At 40.0% G+C, this 25,451-nt stretch overlaps 2 protein-coding genes across 5 annotated transcripts in view; both read left to right on the top strand.

Moving 5' to 3' along the window:
* Positions 1-8,776, top strand: part of grifin (galectin-related inter-fiber protein) — a 43,845-nt gene extending 35,069 nt beyond the window's left edge. For 2 of the 3 annotated variants that reach the window (XM_017703097.2, XM_017703096.2), the window contains exons 2-4: positions 7,058-7,137; positions 8,199-8,361; positions 8,455-8,776. In XM_017703097.2, the coding sequence (XP_017558586.1) occupies positions 7,058-7,137; positions 8,199-8,361; positions 8,455-8,619 (408 nt within the window). In that variant the 3' untranslated portion in view covers positions 8,620-8,776. Of the gene's footprint in view, positions 1-4,725; positions 4,903-7,057; positions 7,138-8,198; positions 8,362-8,454 lie in introns of those variants that run through there. The other variant, XM_017703098.2, reaches the window with a different exon arrangement.
* Positions 8,777-11,548: 2,772 nt separating this feature from the next.
* Positions 11,549-14,320, top strand: LOC108430549 (QRFP-like peptide receptor). 2 transcript variants are annotated; one of them, XM_037535304.1, is made up of 2 exons: positions 11,549-11,667; positions 12,088-14,320. In XM_037535304.1, the coding sequence occupies exon 2, from the start codon at positions 12,306-12,308 to the stop codon at positions 13,587-13,589; it is 1,284 nt and encodes a 427-aa protein (XP_037391201.1). In that variant the 5' UTR covers positions 11,549-11,667; positions 12,088-12,305; the 3' UTR covers positions 13,590-14,320. The 2 variants fall into 2 exon arrangements, with proteins under 2 accessions (XP_037391201.1, XP_017558584.1); XM_017703095.2 differs by having other exon boundaries at positions 11,561-11,667; positions 12,143-14,320.
* The last annotated feature ends 11,131 nt before the right edge of the window (positions 14,321-25,451 follow it).

Raw genomic sequence — 25,451 nt, 5'->3', positions numbered from 1 at the left:
AAACCAAGCTGCTACATAGCCCCAATAATCACTTTTTTCATATATACTAAGAAATCCTGTGTTTTCAATGGAAAAATGTGACATCTACACTATGGTAACACATACAAATATCAGTCTATATAATGATAATAAGCCATCCAGGAAGAGTTAGTCCCATAAAAAACACTTTCTTAAGTTCAGGTGGCCTTTAAGTACAAATGACTCGTTTTTCAGCATCAAGTAAAAAAGCCTTAACAGCTAAATCTAATTTGAATTTGTTCAGTATTTAACGTGTCCATACTTTGTCTTTATTACTGGAGCGACCAGTCCACAACCGTTGTTCTGAGAACACCAGCAGCACCTTCCTTTGATTTGCAAATGGAGTCTTGTCAGCTACACATCCTTTCAGACTCATGGTGTTGAGTGGTCTTCTCACAGTGGAAGGATGGACAGGAACACCTGCAGATTTGTTCCGATCTGAAGCAACAGTGGAGCTTGATTTTCCTCTCTTTCTCAAAGATTTTTAATTCATGGTGACAGTTTTGGTGGCCTAACAGGGCCTTGCACGGTTGTAAGGAGTCCCATTTTCTCTACATCACTTAATCATTTTTTGAAGTCAAGTCTAGTCTCCCTTCCTCATCCAAGTGAATTATATTGTAAAACCTCCTCATATATATCTAAAAAATGATGAACATCTTGCAGTACCATTCAGAGGCCATACTTTTAAAATGGTTAATGTACGATACTCTAAGCAGTATTTTTGGCTTGCTGGCCAAAATAATGCTTTTTCTAACCTCCACAAAACACTAAACACACAATACAATAGTACACTTTCTCATCAAACACCACAGCTGACTACCAGGAGAGTAAATTCCTTCAATCACTGACAAAAAAGCACCAAATACAGGCTTCCGTTTCACAGGTTTCAGCTTCCATTAGTGCTGTATATCAGTGCTGTACAATCTGTTGATACATCACAGTAAACAGTTTTAGAATGTGCAAACGTGTGAGAATATCACAGTGTAAAGCTTATTCTGGTCACCTGAGTAGTTTTACTAGAGATATATTTCAGTGTAATGTATTGTTTAAAACCCCCACCCAAAATTCAGCCTAAATACTCAGAAATAAACAGATTTTCTCCTTTTCTTTGTTTCTATATACTTGTATAATATTGGGAGGCAACATTCTCCATCATAACGCAAATCCCTATGCCTGGATATTTCAATAGAGGGTTAGACTGTGTCAGGGGGGCCCAAAGACCTGACATACATACTTACTGAACTGAAATTTACAGTGCGATTCAGACAAAACAGTTAGAGAGCAGATCATCAATTATGGCTTGTCCAGGTGAAAGAAGGTTCCATTCTGTCAACATACGGTAGCTGTCATTGTACACTGTACATCCAGCCTCCTGTTTATCACCATTTGGGAGAATGTTGCCTTCTATTATTCTCACATTTTTTCCATGAGTGGGGAAAAAGGAAAATAGTAGACATAATAGTTTCTGAATATCTCAGTGAAATCTTTTTTGTGGATGGTAGAGTGCAGTAAGTTATAGTATCTTTGGTAGAATTAATGGGATGTTTCACATCTCATTAGGTACATCTCTAATTTTTAACTCAGTTTTAAATAATGGCAGTCTAAACTATTATGGATTTCCCATCTAATAAACACTTGATTAAAAGCTCTTTTATCAATTTTTACATCAGCAACTGATGATGACTGATTACTGAGTTAACAACTGTAGTTCACATGGGTGCTGAAGGTATTTATTACTATGAGAGTTTTTTCAGTAACACTACTGTAGGGTACTGTTTATAAGGCTATATGAAACCTATATAAGCTTGTCATGACAACTGTCATAACCTTACAAAAATATTTATAAATGCTTATTCCAATAGGGATCATCTGTCACAAGGGCTACTTTAGCTAACTTTGATCAAAACTGGCAAACGTAACCTTTGTAGCGAATGACTCCTGACAGAATTAGCATTTATAAACATGCACAGTTATGTCAGTTGTCATGAAAAGCTTATGTAGGTGTCATGCAGCCTTATGAACAGTACCCTCCAGTAAAGTGTGACTGTATTTTAAGTTGTCAGTAAATGTTTTCCAATGATTTGTTTTGTGTTTTTGTATGAGTTAAATGTCAGAGTTAATTATTCTGTAATAGTATGTGACAAATGACTGAAAGTATTGAGCTCACTTCTGCTTAGCTAAGAAAGGGACAATGAAGATTAAGTCGACCCCAGTTTCATGAAATGTGTTTCACATAAAGAAAAACTGTAATGGCCTTCCAGAATGGAAATTAAATGAAAGAAGGGTGTTCTGACTGTACTGCATCTGCACCATGTACTTCATTACACATGAAAACAACACTAGTTTAATATGCGCCAGATAATGAAGTAACAGCATGAAGTAACATGATTAGAGGGAATGTCTATTTATTTGTGTCAGACCGTAGTGCAGAACGCTGTGGCTGTGAGGAACTTTGTGCGCGTATGATGAGCTTTTCCACTGCAGACAGTTGTCCACAGGCCATATGTTGCATGAGAGTTTATGAGTTCTGGCAGCTCTGGACTCGTGCCAAAGCCCACATGAGGATGATTAGCCTTGTGGCAATCAGATATGCTAATGTATAGCGTGTTTTCATGTGTAATTCATGTGTATGAATAACATATCATGTTTGAAAGTGTTGATCATAATTTAATTTCTTTTTTTTTGGAGCATGAAAGCTTATGAGCTGCTGCTTATCTTCAGACATTCGCTCTGTGCTGGAGATGGAGTAATGATCTAGAGTTGTCTTGTTTGTGTTTGTTTGTGTTTGTTGATATTAGCATGCAGCGGCAGGTACGTTTCTCCCGCTGAGCGGCAGCGGTGCCCGGCGTGGAGGAGAGCTGAGGAGAAATCTCACAGGGACAGGCCTCTGGCAGGAATGGAGCCGATGACAAAAGCAGGATGTGATGAGAATAGAGCAGCTGACCGTGACTTTAATCTATCAGAAAAACAGAGAAAGAGAGAGAGAGAGAGAATTAGAATTAGAATTAAAGAGAAAGAAAGAAATGACCAGAGAGAAGAATGGAGAGAGAGAGAAGAGAGATAAATGGCATTGGGGAAGAATAAAGTAAAAGAGAATGAACAGAGACAAGGAAAGAGAGAATTGTGCAGAGAGAGGGAGAGAGTATCAGACAGAAACAAGCACAGACAGAAAGAAAGAAGAATGGATAGAGTAAAAGCTAAAGTGAGTGAGAGAAACATGGACCATGGGAAAAAAGAAAGAAAAAAGAGAGAAAGAGAGAGATTGAGAATTGAAAGAAAGAAAGAAAGAAAGAAAGAAAGAAAGAAAGAAAGAAAGAAAGAAAGAAAGAGAAATAAAAGAAAGAAAAAAGAAAGAAAGAGAGAGATTGAGAATTGAAAGAAAGAAAAAAGAAAGAGAGAGAGATTGAGAATTGAAAGAGAGATATAGAGAATTGAAAAAAATAAAAGGAAGAAAGAAAGAGAAAGAAACGAGACGAGAGAAAGGTAAGAAAAAGAGAAATATAGATTTCTAATAAAGAAAGAGAGGAATTGAATGAGAGAAGGAAATAAAGAGTCATATAAATGGACAGAGAGATAGAGAAAGAAAGAGAGAGAGAGAAAAGTAGAAAGCCCCTGTTTCTCTTCGGTGTAGGTAGAAGCGCCAGCCTTGTCAAAGCCTGGAACACACACTCACACACACACACACGCACACACACACACACACACACACACACACACACACACACACACATTACTATTGAGAAGAGAACTGAATGAATGTACATTCTGTACCCACAGTAAAGGGGCTGGGTGGTCCCCAGATAAGGACCTCTGCTTTCCTCTGATTTATACACTCCCTCCTGCTCGCTGAGTCCCCTCAGTGCTCTGCATCTTCACAGGTGTAAAGAGCTGTGTTTTATTTATTCATAGCCAAGCAGGTATCTTTAACTCTAATCTGCGAGAGGTTTGTTTGTTGCACAGCTGGTGGAGAAATGCGGGGCATTTTGCCGCCGTAAGCAGACGCGTACTCGGCTCTAATGAGCTCCGGCCAGCCATTGTGTTCAAACACAGGCAGGAAATTCCAAAGGGCAGGCAAATCTGATGAGCTGTGAAAAGCAAAACAGACACACACATGTACAGTCTAATCCCCGGGATTAGATGCTGACGGTCTGCTATGAAACAGCATGTGAGCCCTCACTGTGCCTCCCTCCCTCTATCCCTCTCTCTCCCTCTCTCACTGCTGAAGCTGGCTTTTGCTGCCTGTAAGCACTTTCACTCTTCTACGGGTCGAAAGGCGGTGATCAAAATCGCATTATCTTCTCAAAGTAATAACACATGAGATGTGTTACCTGAAAAAACAAGCAGCGTGCAGCGATGCAGTGGCCATCGCAGCCTCATCACTCTTCATCATCGTCTTAAGGGACTGTGATGGCTCATTAGCTGTTATCCGCCACTCCATTTCCTGGGCTGTGATGAATGCGCAGGACCTTAATCCAATATCTGATGATGAATGTAATTAGCAAAAAAAATGATAACAAAATGAGTGTAATAAAATGAATGCAAGGAAATGAATCACCTCTCGTTGCATGTGAGCATGATTCTGTCTATAATGCTTATAGGCAGCAGGCCTACACTTGGGGAAGCTTGAGGAAGCTCAGAATAGTGGCATGCCTTGACGTGACTGTGACTGTGGGCCTCGACTCAGAGTGTGTGTGAGTGTTTTGGAGTGTTTGGGGCACTCAGCTCAGACAATAGCCCCCCACAGCCTCGTGATCCCAGCAAAGCCTGCAGCTCACGTGGTGCCCCGCTCTCTTTAAATGACCATCGCTGCTCCAAAACAGCCCCCGCTGGACAGCTGATCGATACACAGTGCCCTGAGACGCCGCAGACGAGATGACATTACGGGTAAGGAAACGTAGCTGCACCGCAGACGCAATCAAAGCAAATTGGCTCATTCTGTTGCGTGTGAGCTATGGTGGTCGTTCATAGTTCAATTACCTGCCCTGCGCAGGGGGACGCATTATGCGGGCCTGCTTATAGTGCAGCACTAAGCTGGTGTGTCACTATCATTCCAGCCTTTGGATCAGCGGTAACAGATGATAACCAGCTCAGTAGGGACATGTTCCAGTAATAGATTCATTACAGAAATGATGGTTCTCCACATGATGGACCCATGAAGTGACTGCGAGTGGAGGTGAAGTGCAGTGGTTTTGCATTAAATGCGGCTTGCTCTCTCACTCTTCCCTCTCTCTCATGTGCTATCTCTCTCTCTCTCACTCTTCTTCGGTCTGAACGCTGGACTGATGAAAGTTTAATTACGCTCCATCCTGCCGTGCTGAAAGCGATCAGAATGCCAAAGCAGTCTCGCCGATTCCTGCGCCATCCCATCATTACCTGCAGAATGCCTGAGATCACGGCAAACGTGCCGCAGTTTATATAATGGGCTTTGAAACAGGAGCTTTCCTCCTTCATGATCATTGGCCTTTTCCTGCGAAGATGACTTCTTCATTCATGTTGAAGGGAACAGCGCAGAGTTCTAACCCAATCAGAGAGGTTAGCCAGCGCCCACTAGCATCTACAGTGGGCTGACGCACTGCTGAAAATAAAGGTTCTTAACTGGTTCTTGGATTGTTCTAGAAATTACTGTAGAAGCTTTACATTATGAGGACTTTCATTACATTACATTTACAGAGTGGTTCTGCAGAACCATTGAAAGGTTCTTCGGGGAACCAAAAGCGGTTCTTCAACTGCTCCAAAGAACTTTTTTTTGACGTGCAGGTTCTTGGCTTCATCTAAAACAGGGGTGCCAAGTTTATGTTTGCAAAGTGCAATGTTTGTAGCGGGCCAAGGGCCAAAAAAAAAAAAACATATACAAATAAAACGGTTACTATATTTTGTAATATTACATATTGCTATTAAAATACGGAAAAAATGAACAAATGATGTATAGAATACCAACATTATCACTGTACATTTTTATATGTATTATCTTTTCATTTATTTGTTTGTTTCTTTGTTTTCTTTTTAAGCTATTTGTAGCATATTTCAGCAGCAGTCCTTTACACTGTGTTAAAATTCAGGATGAATGGACCAATACGCTCCAAATTCACTTGGAATAAAATCTCTTCACATTTGTTTAAACATTAAGAATATTTTTGCCCTCTTCTATAATGTTGGGGGATGGGTGGGTTAGAGTGTCTCTCTGGTGAGCGAAATCAAACATCCTCATGGGCAAAATTTGGATCAGCCTTGATCTAAACAGTCTTCATCTGCTGGTGTGTACAAACCTGTCCTGTATTCCAGTGTCAGTACATAGAACATAGGGCATTTATTTCATCTCATTTTCTGCTCCATATCTCTGATCACTAGACTGATTAGTGATGTTGTGAGGACCTCCATGAGACTGTGTCCCAATTGGTCTACTGTGTTAATGTTCCTGAGTCTGACAGATGTGCTTTAATAGCCATGCTCCTTGTCTGCTAGGCCTCTATCATAAAAGGAAGCATTAGACAGCGTATACCTGGATATAAAAGGGCAATAGATTTCAAAGAACAGTTTCCAGAATAAAGGATTGCTTTGAATAACATTTTTTTTGTGGACAAACATGAATCAGTTTTTTTACCTTTGAATCTTTGAGGCTTTGTAGATTCAAAATCGTGGCACTTCTACTGATGTGTATATATAGTCGATGTAGAACATATCAAATGATGAATCCTCCCATCTGTGCCTTTCACTACAAATGTGCTAATGGAACAGCTTTGATGAATGTTTCGAATGAAAGGATGTGTCTTGTCCTCCAACTGCATGTAGTTTTAATGAAATTGGTATTCATCTAATCACAATTCTGCCCAGGACTAATGACATTACATTACACCGCATTAATTCTATTACAACATAATGAAAGAATCAATTTCATTTTCATATTTTAGCATAAAATGTTCAGAACAATCATAATAACACCTGCCTATGAACTGGGGTTTGTTTTCAACTCCATCTCTCACTGCTGCGACTTCCTGTGTGGAACATGCCTATATCTGAAATCTTCATTTGACTCTTGCAGTTTGAGGCTTCCTGTCCAGATGGACTGTGTCCAGGATGGAGTGTCATCCTGAAAGGAGAGACCCCCTCAGAGGCCAACAAGTAAGTGTGGGGCAGAGGTCCTGACCGTGGAGAAATCCATAAACATCTCCAGCCCTGACCAGAGGTCTGTGAAGAAATCTCTGCAAGCAAATCCGTTAGAAAATGATTTAAAAGATGAGTTGAGAGCTCTATTTTTTCCAGGGCCATGATGCTCACTGAATTTATTTTCTCTGACCTGTGAGGATGGATCTAGATAGAAGTGACTATACGCAATGCACCACAGCAGTACATTTGATTTACAATTTAATTTTAGCCAAAACCTTCAAGGTCATCCGTATGTATGAGAGTTGTTTCCATATACTTGCTGTGCACATCCCCACCCTTCAACGTTTTTATTCCAGAATAGGAAAATCATCAGTGCCAGGGGGAATATAAATGGAATGAATTCTGACCTCAAAGCTAGAAGCAGAATACACAATGATCCAGGGCCAGTTTATAAATCTAATGAGGCCAATTTACGATTGAACCACAGCGATATTTCAAAGAGACATTTCCCAATTCCCACTAAAGCTTCTTCTTTTCCAAAAGTTCCTTTTCCCTTTCCAAAACATAATCAGCTTAGAAACAGTGGTAGTTAATAACTCTGAGGAGTTAATAATTCATCCTATACAGTGAGCGAGACCCCATTTATCAGGGCAGACGTAAGAAAAGGCCTCAATGCAGACAATTACAAGAACAAGCATGACTATAAAGGAGAGCGGCGGACACTAATGTGACAAGCATGCATGTGACAATTCATTTAGCATAGGAAAAATGTCTTTCCCTTGGGCGCGATCCTGACGAGGTTCATCCATTATAGATCTTCATAGACAGTGCAGAAACCAGCCAAGATAGTCGAGGGAGATGTGAGATTATTGACTAAAATCTTTTCCATGCTGGATTCTCAGTAAACAGGAAAGAAATTGTAAGGAGAGTGAAGCCAAATGCAGCTGGTGGGCCATTTTTCTGGACTAATATTTGGACTAACTGAGTTTCTTCAGCCAGATTGCTCCAGACGCTATTGCCTCTGACTCCTAATTGATTGCTGCAGCATCAGTAATGTGCCTTTCTGCCTCACCGAGGTTTGAGATCAATTTCCTCTGCGACCGGGACGACAAAATAGCCTTCCATTTCAACCCCCGCTTCACCGAGTCAGACATCGTCTGTAACTCCTACATGGCAAATCACTGGGGGAAGGAAGAGAGGTGCACCAACTTCCCTTTTGGCACAGATGAGCCCTTCCAGGTGAGCCAAAACGGCCACAGTTGCCACACCGTGACTCAGTTATAGTCACACAGGCATTATAATGATGGTTTTCCTTTCTCTCCATCTCAACAGATTGAAATCTACTCAGACAACGACAACTTCCATGTTTACATTGATGACACGAAGATCATGCAGTATAAGCACCGCGTGGAAGACCTGAAGACCATTACTAAAGTCCAGGTGGTGAACGATGTCAACATCTCCTCTTTGGAGATCTCCAAGAAACATTTATACTAATGCTGGGAGGCGAGGGAGCTTTAAATTGAGCCCCCCAGCAAACTCCTCTGGGAAGAGTAAACTGAAGTAAGCCTTTGTTTGTTTACAGTGGATTATGGTCTGTCTTGCATTTTCTGTTGATAATTTTAGCAATAAACAACAATGATTATCTCCTCTGCCTGTTGGCTTGGCTTATCTGATTGCCGTATTCAAACAAAACAACCTGAATAAATGCTAAAAGTTTGAAGAGATTTCCAAGACACCCGTCTGTTGGGAGTATTCTGATTGACTCTGAGAACAATAATTGCCTCAGACTTTTCCTGGTCTGTCCAGTGCAATTAACACATTAGAGCTGGTGCTAAATGACTGCTGGGAAAACATTTTCACAAGAACATTAGGGGATTAACACTCTCGCTAAGCACCAAGACGGAGGAACCAGGGAAAAAGCATCATTATAAATGCTAATAATAGCACCTTCACAAACGTACATAAACATTAAGCACCTGTTTGGGAGCATGACATTTTTATACTGGGTCTGTGTGCATTCTGATGCAGTGTAAAAGGTCTAATATTTGGGAATATGTACGTATGACATTAAAATTATAACAGCCAAGCTGCCCAATACCTCGGAGCCCGTGAACAGATGGAGCAAACACAAAACTGATGAATGAGGGACTTTCACCCAAGGCTTTCAGTCAGAACTCATTCAGTCCACACCTGTTTAACCTCAAAGCATTATACTAGTCCAAGAGACTAAAATAAAGAATAACATCAATAAAACAGTTAAGAGAAATTAAAGTTGTTAATGTCTCATATACAGTGCTGTGCAAAAGTTAGAGACCAAACTTTTGTTTATTTATTTCCACTGAAAATGGCCATGAAGTATTTTCAGCATCAGGAAAATAATATCAGAAAACATACACTATATGGACAAAAGCATTGGGACACACCTTTTAATCATTGAGTTTAGGTTTTTCATTCAGTCCCATTGCCATAGGTATATAAAATCAAGCACCTAGCCATGCAGTCTGCCTTTACAAACGATGTGAAAGAATGGGTCGTTCTAAGGAGCTCACTGAATTTGAGTGTGGTACTGTGATAGGATGCCACTGTTGCAACAAGTCAGTTTGTGAAAGGTCCCTGCCAGATATTCCACGATCAGCTGTGAGTGGTATTATTGAAAAGTGGAAGCATGTAGGAGCCACAGCAATTCAGTCACGTGTCAGACCACGTAAATTTGGTGGAGTCACAGAGTGCCGAGGTGCATAGTATATATAAGTCAGCAACACACTGCTGACTTAATAACTGCAGAGTCCCAAACCTCCTCTGGCATCCGCACAAAAACTGTGCACCAGGAGTTTCACAGCACAGTTTTCATCGGCTGAGCATCTGCATGCAAGCCTTACATCACCAAGCACGATGCCAAGTGTCGGTTGGAGTGGTTTAGAGTATGCCGCCACTGGACTCTGGAGCAGTGGAAACCTAGTCTGTGGAGTGACGAATTATGCTTCTCTGTCTGGCAGTCTGATGGATGAGTCTGGGTTTGGCAAATGTCAGGAGAACGTTACCTGCCAGACTGCATTGTGTCAACTGTACAGTTTGGTAGAGGAGGGATAATGTTATGGGGTTGTTTTTCTGGGGTTGGTCTAGGCTTCTTTGTTCTAGAGAAGGGAAATCTTAATGATTCAGCTTACCGAAACATTTTGGACAATTATATGCTTCCAACTTTGTGGGAACAGTTTGAGGAAGGTCCTTTTCTGTTCCAATATGACTGAGCCCCAGTGACCTCAAACCCATCAAACACCTTTGGGATGAATTAGAAAGTAGATTGTGAGCCAGACCCTCTCGTCCACCATCAGTGTCTGACCTCAAAAATGCTCTTCTGGATAAATCGGCTAAAATTTCCACACTCTCCAAAATCTTGTAGAAAGCTTCCCAGAAGAGTGGGAGCTGTTTTAGCTACAAGGGGGGGACCAACTCCATTTTAATACCTATGGATTTGGAATATGGATAAAAGCTCCTGAAGGTCTAATGTGTAGGTGTCCCAATACTTTGGTCCATATAGTGTACAGTCAGCATAAAATCACAGAGAAACCTTAACAAATAAATATATTACAGTTTTTTCAGTATTTTGTGTGTTCACCCTTTACCTTTATTAAAGCTTCTGTTCTTTTCAGAAGACTTACATTTTTCACACTTCCAACGTTCAGTCTTAGAATTTGGTGCATTTTCTGATTCTCAAAATAAAAGGAATCCTATTCTTGACAGCTACAAATGTTTTCAGACTTACAGAGTTGAGTGTCTTCTCGCAGTGGAAGGATGGACAGAAACACCTGTGGATTTTTTCAGATCTGAAGCAGCATTGGAGCTTGATTTTCTCCTCTTTCTCAGAAATGGTCTACCAGGTCTTGCGTGACTGTTAGGAGTCCCATTTTTTCTCTTGTTTATTTTCCTCTAGCCTTTTCTTTTTTTCTAATGCAAGTAGTTGTGGCTGTTTTGACTGGACGTTAAATAAAGGATGGTGGTCTCTGACCTTTGCAGAGTACTGTATATTAGTCTTTTACTAATTTCTATATTATTATTATTATTGTTATTATTAAAAGCAGATGTTTATTATGACTTTTGTCATTTATTATAACAAAAGCAACCCACTTCCATTAGCAAAAATTTCCACCTGCAGTGAATTCATAGTGTCTTGTTGGCCATTAAGATAATTGAATGTATAAATAAACAAATATATATCAGCTCAGCTTCCTTACGCAGTTAAGAGTGTGAGTGAGATCGCTGCTCGGAGAGCGACAGCAGCATGTTTGGTGTAAGGCGCACAGCCAGAGAGAGAGAGAGGGAGAGAGAGAGAGAGAGAGAGAGAGGGAGAGAGAGAGAGGGAGAGAGAGAAAGAGAGAGAGAGAGAGAGGCTGCATAATTCACAGCATTCTGCCATTCTGTGGGAGGAGGAGGTAGAGGAGGAACCCAGGACTACATGGCCAAGTCCACTCTCAGGAGGCTACATGGAAGGAAACGTGGCAGACCATAAACATCTTACTGGAGCTCTTCTGCACAATAATCAGGGTATGTATTTACTTCCTTGACCATTTTATCCAAATTTTCAAAAATATTATTTTAATGTATATATATATATATATATTTTTTTTTTTTTTTTTTTTAATGTGACAGCGGCTCAGACTGCATGTCCACTGGGGGGGGGGGAGCATACATCACAGAAGTGGCTTTTCAAGAGAATGTAGCCTAATATGTATACGTACATATGTAAAAAGGACTGTATATAATGCTGTTTGTCCTGTTGATTTGAAGTAAATGATCAAGACTGTGCTCCAAACAAGTGTTTGCTGAGAAAACACATAGAGTGAAATGCAGCCTTGTGAAGTAAACACTATAAACCTGTCCGCATCACAGTCAGTCTCGTGCAGTTATGGACATTTTCAATGTGCAGGTTTTAAAACTGTCATGTAATATGTTGGTTTCTTGTAGGACTGCTGGCTAAATTATGCAAATATTCCATCCCCTCCACTTTTTTGACTGACAGAAGCTGAAATGATTGAATGTGTCAGCTGCATGGATTGACTCGATGGAAATTCTGATGTCTGAAAATTTTAAGTACCTGTCATGAGTTTGAACTACAGATGTGCGGAACAGAGATTTTGCTTCAGTCCATCACCAAAACAGCTATTAGCTTTTAAAACTTCAAGATGAATTTCTCAGAATTTCAAGTCTCCAACTCGAAGATGTCTGTGAACGGCTCGTTTGGTGGGGTCGAGGACATGGGCAGTGACTTCCTTCACCAGAATGGTGAACTGGAGAGGCTGCTGCTGTTGACGATCCGGGAGCCCACCACCATTGCGCTCACGGTGATGTACTCAATGTCATTCGTGGTGGGCTTTGTTGGGAACATCATGGCAATCCGAATGCTCACTGGCCAGAGGAGCAGGAGGGTCCAGAGCGTCAGCGCCACCCGTAGCTTACTGATTAACCTGGCTGTCTGCGACCTGATGGTAGTTTGCATCTGCATGCCCATCACCCTGGGGCACACCATCTACACGGCTTGGGTGTATGGAGACCTGCTGTGCAGGGCAGTTCCCTTCATCCAGGCTGTGTCTGTGGCAGCCAGCGTCCTCAGTCTGACGGTCATCAGCGTCAACAGGTACTACAGCGTCCACAGCCCACTGAATGCCCGCTCTTACTTCACTCAGAGGAAAATCTATATAACCATTGGTGTGGTTTGGGTCCTCAGCTCAGGCATCTGCACCCCTCTACTCTTCATGGTCAAGCTGGATGAGATTCACTTGATTGACATTACAGTCCCCATCTGCAGAGAGCTTTGGCCGCAAGCGAGGCTCAAGCAGGTTTATAACGTCCTCCTCTTCATCACGCTCTACTGCATCCCCGTGGCCTTCAACCTGACCATCAGCTTCCTCACAGGCCGTAAGCTTTGGAGGGCATCGCAGCGCTTTGATAGCTTCGACCCGCGCAGCCAGGTGGTGTACGCCTCATGCCTGAAGACGCGCAAGAAGATCGCCAAGGTGGTGGTCACCCTGGTCCTGCTGTTCGCCATCTCCTGGCTGCCCCTGTATGTGGCCGACATTTTGATTGACCGGGAGACGCACCCTCCACACTGGATCCTGCAGACCCGGCCATTTGCCCAGTGGCTGGGCCTCACCAATTCTAGCCTCAACCCCATCTGCTACTGCTTTTTAGGGGACTTGCATCGCTCTGCCAAGGTGCTCAAGTCAAAGTACCACCAGCGAGTGCTCTCTCTCCTCAGGACATCCAGTTCCAACAAGCTGCCAAGACTGCTCTCTTTCAAGCGGCAGCCATCCAGCCAGAGGCACGGCCCCCGGACTCAGGTGTCTGAGGAGACACTCTCAGACTGGTGCTCTCACACCAGCGTGGGGGACTCCAGCCAGATGTTGTCCCTTCAAAGCTTGTCGGAAAAACCGGGTTTCAGGAGCACCCCTGACCTAACTGGCCTATAGACAGCAAACTCATAAACTCAACGAACACACTGAACATGTACAACTAATGCATTCATGTTGTGACATAGCATAAAATCTAGGTGGACATGAACGTGGACTTGGGGTGAAGTTCTAAGATAAGCATGACAAATAGCTAAGAGTGTTGCCTTTAATTACTTTGCTCCCATTACATGCTTTAATCCTTGAGAAGTGGGCGGTGGCAGTCTGCAGTGGACATGAAATCTAAATCTGCGACTTGTAAATTATGCCTTGTCCTCTTGTGGTGTCACCACTGACACAGGTGTGCCTAAATCAGAGATAATTTGTAATTAAAGGAAGGAAAGAAATCATTACATCCATTAATCCACAGTAAAACACCCTAAAAGCCAGAGTACAGCCACTGCAATGTCACTGCACATCTTTTTTGAACTGTATATAAAATCTATAGATGTACAAGTCAGTGTTGGTGAATCACGTTTTGGAGTAGACAATATCAGCTGTGAAATTAGAATGTATACCTTTACTAAAAACGCTGCTAATCTGCACTGTTTACACAGTGCAAAATCCTGCTTAATTAAATTAATTGTTCTTCAATGTGAACACTTTATTTTTATGTGTATTCATGACTAGGACAAAGGAACCAAGTCAATCTGGTGTAACACACTTTATTGCAATGCAGCCTCACAGCTGCTGCAAGGCGACTTCAGAATCGCAAGCTGCTTTGATTTGTATGTGTGTGGCTGAAGATAAAAACGTGGAGAAAAACAACTTTGTGTCATAGTGTAGTCCACTCATTGTCCATGATCTCTCAATGTCTTTCCTGTGACAAAGCATCCATGGGCACTCAAGGCGGTAAAAAGCAGCAACGTTGTATTGTTGCCAGGACTCAAAGAAGGAGAATGACTTCAGCCTTGGGGAAATCATTGTGGAACAAGATTGCTTCATAAAGATGGGCAAAACATAAGAAAACCTCAGGCACCAATGTAACCACACACACAGTATAATTCTGCAAATGCTGTGATTCTATACTAACAGCAGTCCTTTGAGCGCCCATTCAGATGATGCTACAGAAATCGTGGAGTTAAAAAGAACAGGAAATGATGTCTAGTCTCTCAGGAACTTCTCCCAGCTGAAGAGTTTTTTTGTTGATCTCCAGCGCCGCAATTATCACATTGCATTCATGCTAATAATTTCAGATTAGAAAATTTAGCACCTCAGTGACTCTGGAGAATAGGGTTTGATTGGGCTATAATCAGCGCTAATGACATTTATCACTGCAGAGCATAGGGAGCAAATCAGGCCTCGATGGAGTTATGAGTGAAAATCTTCCTAAACTAAGAGGCGAATTGCCAGAATTTTGGCACATTAAGCTGAGCTGTGCTGTTAATAAATTGGATACAGACTGAACAGAGTGCAACTTTCACAGGAACTAAGTATTCTTTGAGGTACATGGAGTTTCTTGACCACAGAGATGCTATTAAATGAGCATCTGAATATCAAGACATGATCTCATTTAGAATGAAATGGCATGAGCAACTGACATTCTTGTTGATGACATATAAAGGGATTAAACTCATTATAAAGCCAATACGCAGCTTTTCCCTACTGTGAAAGCACCACTACAACAAATTTATTTATCTCCTTTCAATTACCCAGTTAGCTGATTTCATGTATGTAATCTTGGCACGACACAAATGAAAGATTTAGTCAAGCATTTCAAGGCTATTCTCCCAACCTTCCATTGGTTAAAAACTCCTAAGGATAATGTGGTTGAAGAGGGATTTAATGTTTTTAATAATTAAAGTTCTAATTCCGCATCAATTACAGCTAAAACGTTACCAACTTTTCATGGAAACAGAAAGCCATGGATTAGTGTGAGAAATGGAGCAGAAAAATGAATTTTGCGCCCCTAAAGATATTTGGCAGAAAACATAGCCAAACAATACCAAAGAGCTTTGCAACAACAAACTGTTACAAATTAAACTGCTCTTGTTTCCTTATTAGGGCATTACAGCTTCAAAAAAAACAAGGCTTGTGGTGGTTTACAAAGATTGGCCCATTTAGGTATTCTTTGATAAATTTATGTGAGAAACGCCTCTGGTCTCATTCGAACACCCTGGGTGTTCATTATCTCACTTATCTTGCTATGAGCTAATTGGATCTGTGTCCTCTCACCAAAGGAGCAGTAAGGTTATAGTGAAAAGACCATTATTTGGCAGTTCTCCAGTCTAGGCTGGATTACACAGTGCAGAAAATGTGCTGCAAAATCCCCATCATTTCCAAAGGGTATTCCGTGATTCTTTTTAATATTCAGACTGCTATTCCATATGGAATTGCAGCCAATTTGAAACATGCTTTGAGGCACATCCTTTGTGCCTAGCTACAGTTTTAGAGCTCTGTACACACAACGTACAGAAATATATCACTACTTTCAGACTACTTTCAGACTACTCTCATAAAGTACAGAGAGCTCAACAGTTAGGTAAAAGTGCAAAATAACATTTACCCACTGAGGGCAATCTCAGTCTGAATTAACAACAGTACAGATAGACAGAAGTGGTCTTTGCACTAGGCAAACAAAGATAATTGGACATGCTAAAATTGCCCATGTGTGAATGTATATGTCTGCCCTGTGATGGACTGGCAACCTGTCTAGGATGTATCCTGCCTTCCAGCCAATGATTGCTGGGATAGCTCCCCCATGGCCCAGAAGGATAAGAAGTTTAGAAGGTATGTGTGTGTGTGTGTGTGTGTGTGTGTGTGTGTGTGTGTGTGTGTGTGTGTGTGTGTGTCCTGCCTTCCAGCCAATGATTGCTGGGATAGCTCCCCCATGGCCCAGAAGGATAAGAAGTTTAGAAGGTGTGTGTGTGTGTGTGTGTGTGTGTGTGTGTGTGTGTGTGTGTGTGTGTGTGTGTGTGTGTGTGTGTGTGTGTGTGTGTGCGTGTGCGTGTGTGAAAAATGGACATACATGGTATTCTTTGGACAGCACAGACGTACAGTTAAAAATTTATTATTATCATCATTGCTGTTATTATTATTACTTAATAAAATTATTTCAAACAAATAAAAATGTGTAGAAATCAGTTACTGGCCTAAGTTATATAAAAACTCATTTCCCTTATAATAAATCTTATAGAAAATAAAGAGATTAAGTGAGTTTTGTAAGTTTTGTGTTAAAATTTCAAAACATGTCCAGTCCACAGTGTCAATTTATGAAAACAACCTGAATTGTCAATAAAATATAGATAACATTTTACTGCTACCTGCTACACAGCAAAGCTATGAACACATCATGGCAAAAGTCATATGATGTAACGATAGATTATTTTACATTTACAGCATTTGGCAGATGCTCTTATCCAGAGCAACTTACAGTTTGATCATTTTACACAGGTGGGCAAAGGTAGTGTTGAGAGTCTTGCCCAAGGACTCTTATTGTATTATGTATTATATACATGTAGGATGTTTACCCAGGTGGGGGATTGAGCCCCAGTCTACAGCGTAGCAGGCAGAGGTGTTACCCACTACACTACACCAACCACATTATGGTCATTGATATATCAGTGTCATATTACCATTATTGATAATTAGTAAAATGCTAATTTGTGCTAAGCATACTCTATATAGCCATCATGACATCAAGCAAAATATCCTGACAATTTCCAGTAATGACAACATGTCAGTGTTTTATTACAGGACATAATCTGTCATGACTACTCATGCCAGAATAAGACATATGACATAATATGACATAATGTTACTGCAATAGGCATGTCAATGTTACATAGCAGCATCTGAGTACAGTGTTACAGACTGCAGTAGTTTTACCAAGTAGCCGCTTTGTGAAGTTATGTAAATTAAAATGTGTCTTGGAAAAGTCTTGGAAAGAGACACTAAACAGTGTCCATGTTCATCAAGTGGAAAAGTGAGGTTTCATATTTCATCCCACCCCATTAAATTGGGACCTTCAAGAGCATCAATCATGGTTCACCTCACTATACAACCATTTCATACTCATGATCTTCAGACCTTTTGTTCAGTGCAGTCTGGGTTTCTTGAGCCTTACTGCTATAGAAACACATGCCAGTGATTTCAAAGCAAATAGCTGGGAAAACCGATAGTAGTTGATGATAATTTAGCAGGTCATAGAGCATGACACTAGGAACATTGCTAATGTTGACACAGAGAATACACAGAAGCAATCCTACAGAGAAAATATCCACACTGCTCCAGCAAACCATCTGAATGTTACGGCTCCCTCTTCAGTTGTTAACTGGCAGAGGCTTAAGAAGCCAGCGCGATCACAGGCCACGCACTTAAATACATAAGAATGAAAGAATGATTACTTATGGATGGACACTACTCTGCAGTATAACACAGACACTGTTTTTGCTTCCTTTTTCCTTTATTTATATTCCAGCCTAAAATAATTGTGTCGCCATGCCCCCCAACTAGTACTGTGCGATATCCAGTTCAGCAGGCATCAAAAAATTGGAGCAATTATAATGTGATGGGTCGTAAAGCAGCCCCAGAAAGAAATGCTCATGAATGTCTAATGGGAATAAAATGACTACTAACTGACTATGCAAAATGACTAATAATGCGGATAATTTCAACCACTTTTGGGAAATTGTCACGATTGGCCCCTCCCGGTCCTGTCCATGTGTTCAATGTATTGGTCTATGTTTGTTTGCTTGAATCTGTTTATAGTTTGTTTGTCATGTCTGACCCACGATCTGTCCGTATTGGCTCATTGACCCTGGATTGTTTCGACCACGACCCTGGATTTGCCTCTAATAAATCTCGCTTATCTCAGCATATGCGTCCGCCTCCTCCCTCCCCGTTATAGAAATAAATATAGTCATCACTAAGGCCATTGTGGCTTCTCTGTAGATGAAAAAACATTCTACATTTCATCCACGTCGTTCTGTGTCCTGTGTAAATTTTTCCCTTGAATGTTATTGGCTTCTTGGAATTATGAGGTTAAAAAGTCAATATATGAATATTCCTGCTACAAGTAATGAAAGCTTATTGATGACACAGATGACAATTATAAGATGACAGCTAGAAACCTGGACCAAAGTATGTTGCATAGCTAAAAACCAGTAGCTGCAGAGTGTTGTCATGTTCTTTTGTCCATGTTTACGCAACCCTATTTCCAAAAAAGATTGGATGTTGTGCCAAATATAAATTTAAAAAATGCAATGGTGTGCAAATCATTAAAACCCTATATTTATTTGAAAATAATGCAAAGACAACATTTCAAATGTTGTAACTGAGAAATTGTATTGATTTTTTTTACTATATGTCCATTTTGAATTTGATGCCAGCAACACGTTTCAAAAAAGTTGGGACAGCAGCAAGACTGGTGAATTTGTCTAATGAAAAAAAAGTTAGTGAAAAACCTCACAAGTAATTAGATTAATTGACTAATTACACAAGTAATTAGATGAATTGCCAATTAGATGAATTGACAGGATGAATTGACAGATGATTGTGTATACAAAGAGCATCCTAGAGAGAGGTATTTCAAAGGTAAAGATGTAGAAAAGTTCAGCACTCTGTGAAAGACTGTACAGGCAAATTGTGCAACGATTCAAGAATAACGTTTGTGAGTGTATAATAGCAAAACACTTGGGGTTGACATCATCTACAATACAAAATATCATTAAGAGATTCAGAGAATCTGGAAAAATCTCTGTATGGACAAAGCTGAAAAAATCAATGCTGGATGATCATTATCTTTGGGTCTGCAGACAGCATTGCATTAGTTAGCATAAGTTAAAACTGTACATAGAAAGAAAAATCTACATATTAATAGGACCCAGAAACACCATTGCTTTCTCTGGGTTTAAGATGGATTGAGGCAAAGTGGAAAAGTGTCCTGTGGTCCGACAAATCAAAATTTTAAATTATTTTTGGAAATCATGGACACCATGTCCTGCAGGCTACAGAGGAGAGGTGGATTACCATCTTGTGATCAGCACACATTTCAAAAGTCAGCATCTATGATGGTACAGGGATACATCAGCACACATAGCTCAGCACCATTAATGTTGAACAATATATAGAGGTTGTGGACACAGGGTCCTTTTACAGGGATGGCCTTGCTTATTTTAGCAAGATAATGTCAAACTACACTCTGCATGTATTACTACAGCATGACTCTGTAGTAAAAGTTAGGGTGCTAAAATGGCCTCCCTGCATCTATAACAAATATTTGACGCATTGTGAAAGAAAAAATACGACTCTGGAGACTCTGAACTGCTGAGCAGCTGAAATCCTATATCAAGCAAGGAAGGAGAACATGTTCAGCTTTCAAAACTCCAGCAGTTGGTCTCCTCAGTGCCCAAGTACTTACAGAGTGTTATTAAAAGAATAGGTGATCTAACAGAGGGGTAAACATGCCCTGTCTCAAATAAAATTGGGGGATTATTGAAATTTGGTGTTTTTGTTGCTGGCATCAAATTAAAAATGGGCTTATAATTAAAAAAAAAAAAAAAAAAAAAAAAAAAAAAAAATATATATATATATATATATATATATATATATATATATATATATATATATAATTTCTCAGTTACAATTCAAGTTCAAATGATTTGCATATAATTGCATTCTGTTTGTATTTACATTTTACCCAGCATCCCACATTTTGAAAACTGGGTTGCAGATAACATTGACCAGTGCATTAAATGACGTTGCATGAAAGTAAGCCTGACTACTATACTTTAACACTATTACTTTTTTATTTATTTAATTTGACCAGCTACTAAACTGTAGGCCACTACAGCCAAAACAGTTTAAATACCAAATTTCGCAAATGTATATTATTAGCCTTGTATGTTCAACACACAAATGTGCTAGCAATATTTAAATTTTGACTTAAAGCTACACTATTTAAGATTTGTGCATTTAGAGACCTCTGTGGTGGAAATGCGTAATTGCAAGCGCATTGAAAGAGTTTTCAAAGAGAAAATGAACTACGATTGTCATCAAGTCTTCATCAGAGTAATGTTGATGTTGCTTTTGAGACCTAAACATTGAGCCAGACCTTCTTCTTGTGCCTGTGTATATGATGTTAATTTGTAACAACGCATGATGTAGAAGATAAATGATATCAACAAACAAGACATCTTTCTATGAACCAGGAGGTTAGTGTTGGTTGGCATAAACAGTCTGGGATGTTTTGTATATCAGTCAAAAGCCCATCTATATCATGATTCTCTAACCGTACCTGGTCAGCTTACAAGGCTGTATTTCAGCATAGTCTTATGCAGCTTACAGTGGAATTATGTAACTTTTTATTTTGTATAATATTTCAAATAAAGCAATTTTGGCTTAGTGTTTAACAGAAATGATCTCTGTTCTCTCCTTCTGCCCATTCACTGCAGTTCTCACCACTGCTGTATTTCACTTACTATGCTCAACTAGTCGACTGCTCTCCATAGCGGAGAGGCTACAAGTGTACCCAATCTATATTTTTAGTATCTCTCTTTAAAACAACTATGTATTTACTCAGGGAGACATATTTAATACAGAAACATCTATGTTATCCACACCTTAACAGACTGTAAACATTCAGAGCTCTTGAGAAAATGGACGAATGTCGGTCAAGTGAGCAATCATAATAATGGTACATTGTTGTATTGCTATCAACTCCTACAGCACGCCAAGATAAATGCAAATACACTAATTGAATAAGTACAGTGGTGTGGTGAAGTCCCAGTGTTTTGTTTCAGATGTGGAAGGACAGTCAATACAGTAAAATTAGGACTAATTAGTGGCCTAGGGATGACGCAAGCAAAGTAAACCACTCTACCTTTGCCTATAGAATGACAGTGTAGAGTTCAAACTCTAGCTCATTCACTCATGTGTAGTAAGTAAGACATTCTGAATGGCTTTACAGTAAGCAAACATCAGAAGATGTCTTGTGGTCACTCAGAGCGGCTCCCATATGAAAAAGTAATCCTCATACGTTTACCATTAACCCTATGTCAGTAACATCCATCACATCTTCAGCTTGTCAACGAAGAGAAATATCTATTTCTTTTGATGCACTTAGAGACAGGGACTACGACTTGCTTTTAACCTTGACTCCATTTCCATTAACCTGAACAGTGAATGCATAAAATTATATATACAACTGTGCAAAATGTAAAACATTGCGAGTATTAAAGGAATAAAGCTGGACCACAGAATCCAGACATGAGAGCACATGTGATGTCCTCTGGCACTGTGAGCACTATGAGTGCAAGATAAATGGTCTTTTAGCACTACTAGAAGATGTCCATGATTTGAAGGGCAAAAAAAGGAATCAAAACACAGAGTGCAGAATGTCACCCTGTCTTTGCGCAAGGTGTTTGCATTAAGACCACCAAAGAAACCATTTCATGGAGCTTCACTTAAAGTAATCTCCTCTGGGCTACTGTGGGGTCCAAAAATCTGAGACCACATTGAAAAGCTGTTTTTTGTCATTTAACCCCTTACATGGCCATGGGGCTGCTGGAAGCCCAAATTTTATCACACCCTTCTATAACCTATGAACAGCTCAACCAGTTTGCATTGAAGTCCCTGTAATTACTGAATGATAAACCTTATGTAAGTATGTAATAAGCCTGGGATTTTAAGGGGTTTAACTGAGAAATAAATAATGTTTATATAATATATATATATATATATATATATATATATATATATATATACATATAATTTTCTCATATTTTATTAAAATAAAACAATATGTAACAAATAAATAATCAAGTTGCTTCCATATTTCTAGGATACCTTTTATTTAAGCAAATTTGGGACATTGGCCATGTTAAGGCTTTGTATAAGATCCCATTGAAGCTAATACATTGAAGGTCATATTCTGACGATTCTCAGTTGGATTTGATGTATTCATCAATTTGTGGACTTCACATCACCTTAAATGCATGGTGTCATTAAAGCAAAAGGGTGATATACCCAATACTAAGAAATTGCATGTTGACATTTCATTGATTCTACTTTTCACTTAAATCGTTATGTTGATAATAAATTTGCAATGAAAACTCTTGTATTAAATACGAGAGGAATGCAACATGGAAGCATTTTCACTAGTGGTCTCAGACTTATGAAGCCCACTGTATATCCCAAAGCACAAGTCGGTCAGATGCAGTGTACTTCTTTTCAGGTAATGCATCACATCACCTGATGATTTTAGTGGCCCCAAGAAAGCTCTATGTGAACCCACCACTTTGATTTACTGCAAAATGCCTTACCAAGTAGAAACATCATTGTCATTGGGAAAAATAAATCAGAAGGTTGAAATGTTACCTTTAATGTAGTGGTCAACTATGATTGCTAAAGCTAGGCCTTCGTTCTGGGCTATTAATGTCAAAACTTGGTACAAAGCAAGAAAAAAGCCCACATACAAGTCAAAATTGGAAATAAACCAAGGAAAAAAGTCCAGAGCATCACTTACCACCAGCTGTGAAAAAGTAGCTTGTTAAACCAAATGTGAGACAAACAAGATGGTGTAACTAGGATCTTATACCCCCCTCCCCAAATTCAAAAACTGACTTTCAATTGAAAATAATTGACTATGTACTCACTGTTGTTAGGTCTCAAACAATGCTCTCAAGGCATGCCACTCCACCTACTAGTGTCTATCAATAATGTTTATGTTTTACTATTATTTAAGATTTTAAAAATATCTTCTTCTTCTTTCGGCTGCTCCCTTTAGGGGTCACCACAGCGGATCATCTGCCTCCATCTTGCCCTATCCATTGCCTCCTCTACTTTCACACCAACCATCTCCATGTCCACCTTCACTACATCCATAAACCTTCTCTGAGGTCTACCTCTTCTCCTTCTACCCGGCAGCTCCATCTCCAACATTCTTTGCCCAATATATCCACTATTCCTCCTCAACACATGTCCAAATCATCTCAACCTGGCCTCTCTGGCTTTTTCTCCAAACTGCTCCACCTTCACTGTCCCTCTGATCTGCTCATTTCTAATCTTGTCCATCCTTGTCACTCCCAACGAAAATCTTAGCATCTTCATCTCCGCCACCTCCAGCTCAGCCTCCTGTCTTTTAGACAGAGCCACAGTCTCCAAACCATACATCATAGCAGGACGCACTACTGTCTTGTAAACCTTCCCTTTCACTCTTGCTGCTGTCCTTCTTTCACACATCAGCCCTGATACCCGTCTCCACCCACTCCATCCTGCCTGCACCCTCTTCCTCACCTCTTTTCTACACTGTCCATTGCTCTGGATGGTTGATCCAAGATATTTGAAGTCATCCACCTTTACGACCTCTACTCCTTGCATCTTCACCTTTCCACCTGCCTCCCTCTCATTCACACACATGTATTCCGTTTTAAAAATTTTTAAAACATAAATAACGAATATATCATATTGCAGGTTGCAAATGACCCATTTGAAAATGGTTATTATGACTGAGGCAAATAAATAGACACCAGGGCTGTCTGTGTAGTGTTGATGGAAGCTAAATGGTGAGATATGTTGTTAGGAAATTGGATATTTGACTCATAAGTATGCCACTACATCTCTACAAGAGGCCCAATAAAGATTAGTGTTCCTATGGGATTCTCATATTTATATTGGTTTCAAGCTAATGCTTGTGCGTATGAATATTTTCTGGCAGATCTAACTTCAACATGGGCATTTGAATCTAGTAATAGGCATTCCATATATTTTAAATTTAAAACAGACATTAATATATGTTTTATATCAATACACTGCAGTCTTACAGGGATTCATTCAGTACAGAACCCTAGCATAGAGCGGCCACTGCTATTTCTAATTTCTAACAACTTGACCAACTAGAATCCTAAAGATCGTCCTGAGATTACGTTGGAGTCCATTGTCACATCCTGTTTAAGTTGGTGGATAATTGGATGCTTAAGCCCTTTTTGCTTTTGCCATGTCATCACTATAACCTTTTCGTTTTTAAACAAAATCTGACAATGAAATAAGGCCATTTTTTAAATACCAGTACAATACAATAAACACCTGCCTTTTGAGTCTATGAAATAAAATGAACCAAAACAAAATAAATAAATAGAAATGATATGCCTTCTCCAAAGACCTAAGCATTGTCTTCTTCTTTAATCAGATCAGAGGAATTTTAGTGATAGATGCACTTTCCGTATTTCACCCTAATGAACTGCAAGAGGATCTCCATCCCCAGCAACTCATACAGTACGTCAAATAATCAATACAATACAGTCACAGCTGAGCCATGGGCCCTCTTTGTTAACTTCAATTGACTGTAGTGCCCTGATGGAAATGGACTACAGGCAAAACTGTTTGCTTTCCTTCCAGTGAACATCAGGTGTCCTTTCTGTGTGAAGAAACCGAGTGGGCAGTCTTCAAGAAGGACGTTCTAGTCTTTGATGTTATTCCTCCTGACAGCACTTCACAGTGTTGGAATGATGTGGTACTGCCAGCGCTGACCCCACCAGACACACCATTGACATCTTTTTGAGATCGCCAGTCTTGTGAGCCACTGATCTCCCACTGTGATGACAGCATAAAATCTCCACTTTTCTCAGCATGACGCCTTGTCTTCAGCAAAGAGACCAAAGAAGAACCTTTACATGGAATAGTTTGGGAATAAGCTGTGAAAAAGAACTGATCCTGATTGAAGGTCATGACACAGCTTCATCCATGAGTGCATTTATATGCATTCAATAATCTGATCACAATTGGATTTCTGCAGTTATCTGATTATTCAAAAGGTTATGTAAACAGCATACCCTAATTTCTTCTCTTACTCTTCTTTCGGATTTCTCAGTTTGAGACGGCAGTACTGGAAATAAGCAAGCAGCACTGCTACGAGATGCAAAAAACCTTTGGAGCGACAATGAA

This window comes from Pygocentrus nattereri, chromosome 27 (genome assembly GCF_015220715.1).
Source record: "Pygocentrus nattereri isolate fPygNat1 chromosome 27, fPygNat1.pri, whole genome shotgun sequence".
Classification (NCBI taxonomy): Eukaryota; Metazoa; Chordata; class Actinopteri; order Characiformes; family Serrasalmidae; genus Pygocentrus; species Pygocentrus nattereri.
The sequence above is the reverse complement of the archived record's forward strand: the minus strand, read 5'-3'. Positions and strand labels throughout refer to the sequence as shown.

Bases quoted from the DNA above. Each gene is read 5' to 3' on its own strand.
- LOC108430549 (XM_037535304.1), top strand. From the start codon at position 12,306: ATGAATTTCTCAGAATTTCAAGTCTCCAACTCGAAGATGTCTGTGAAC.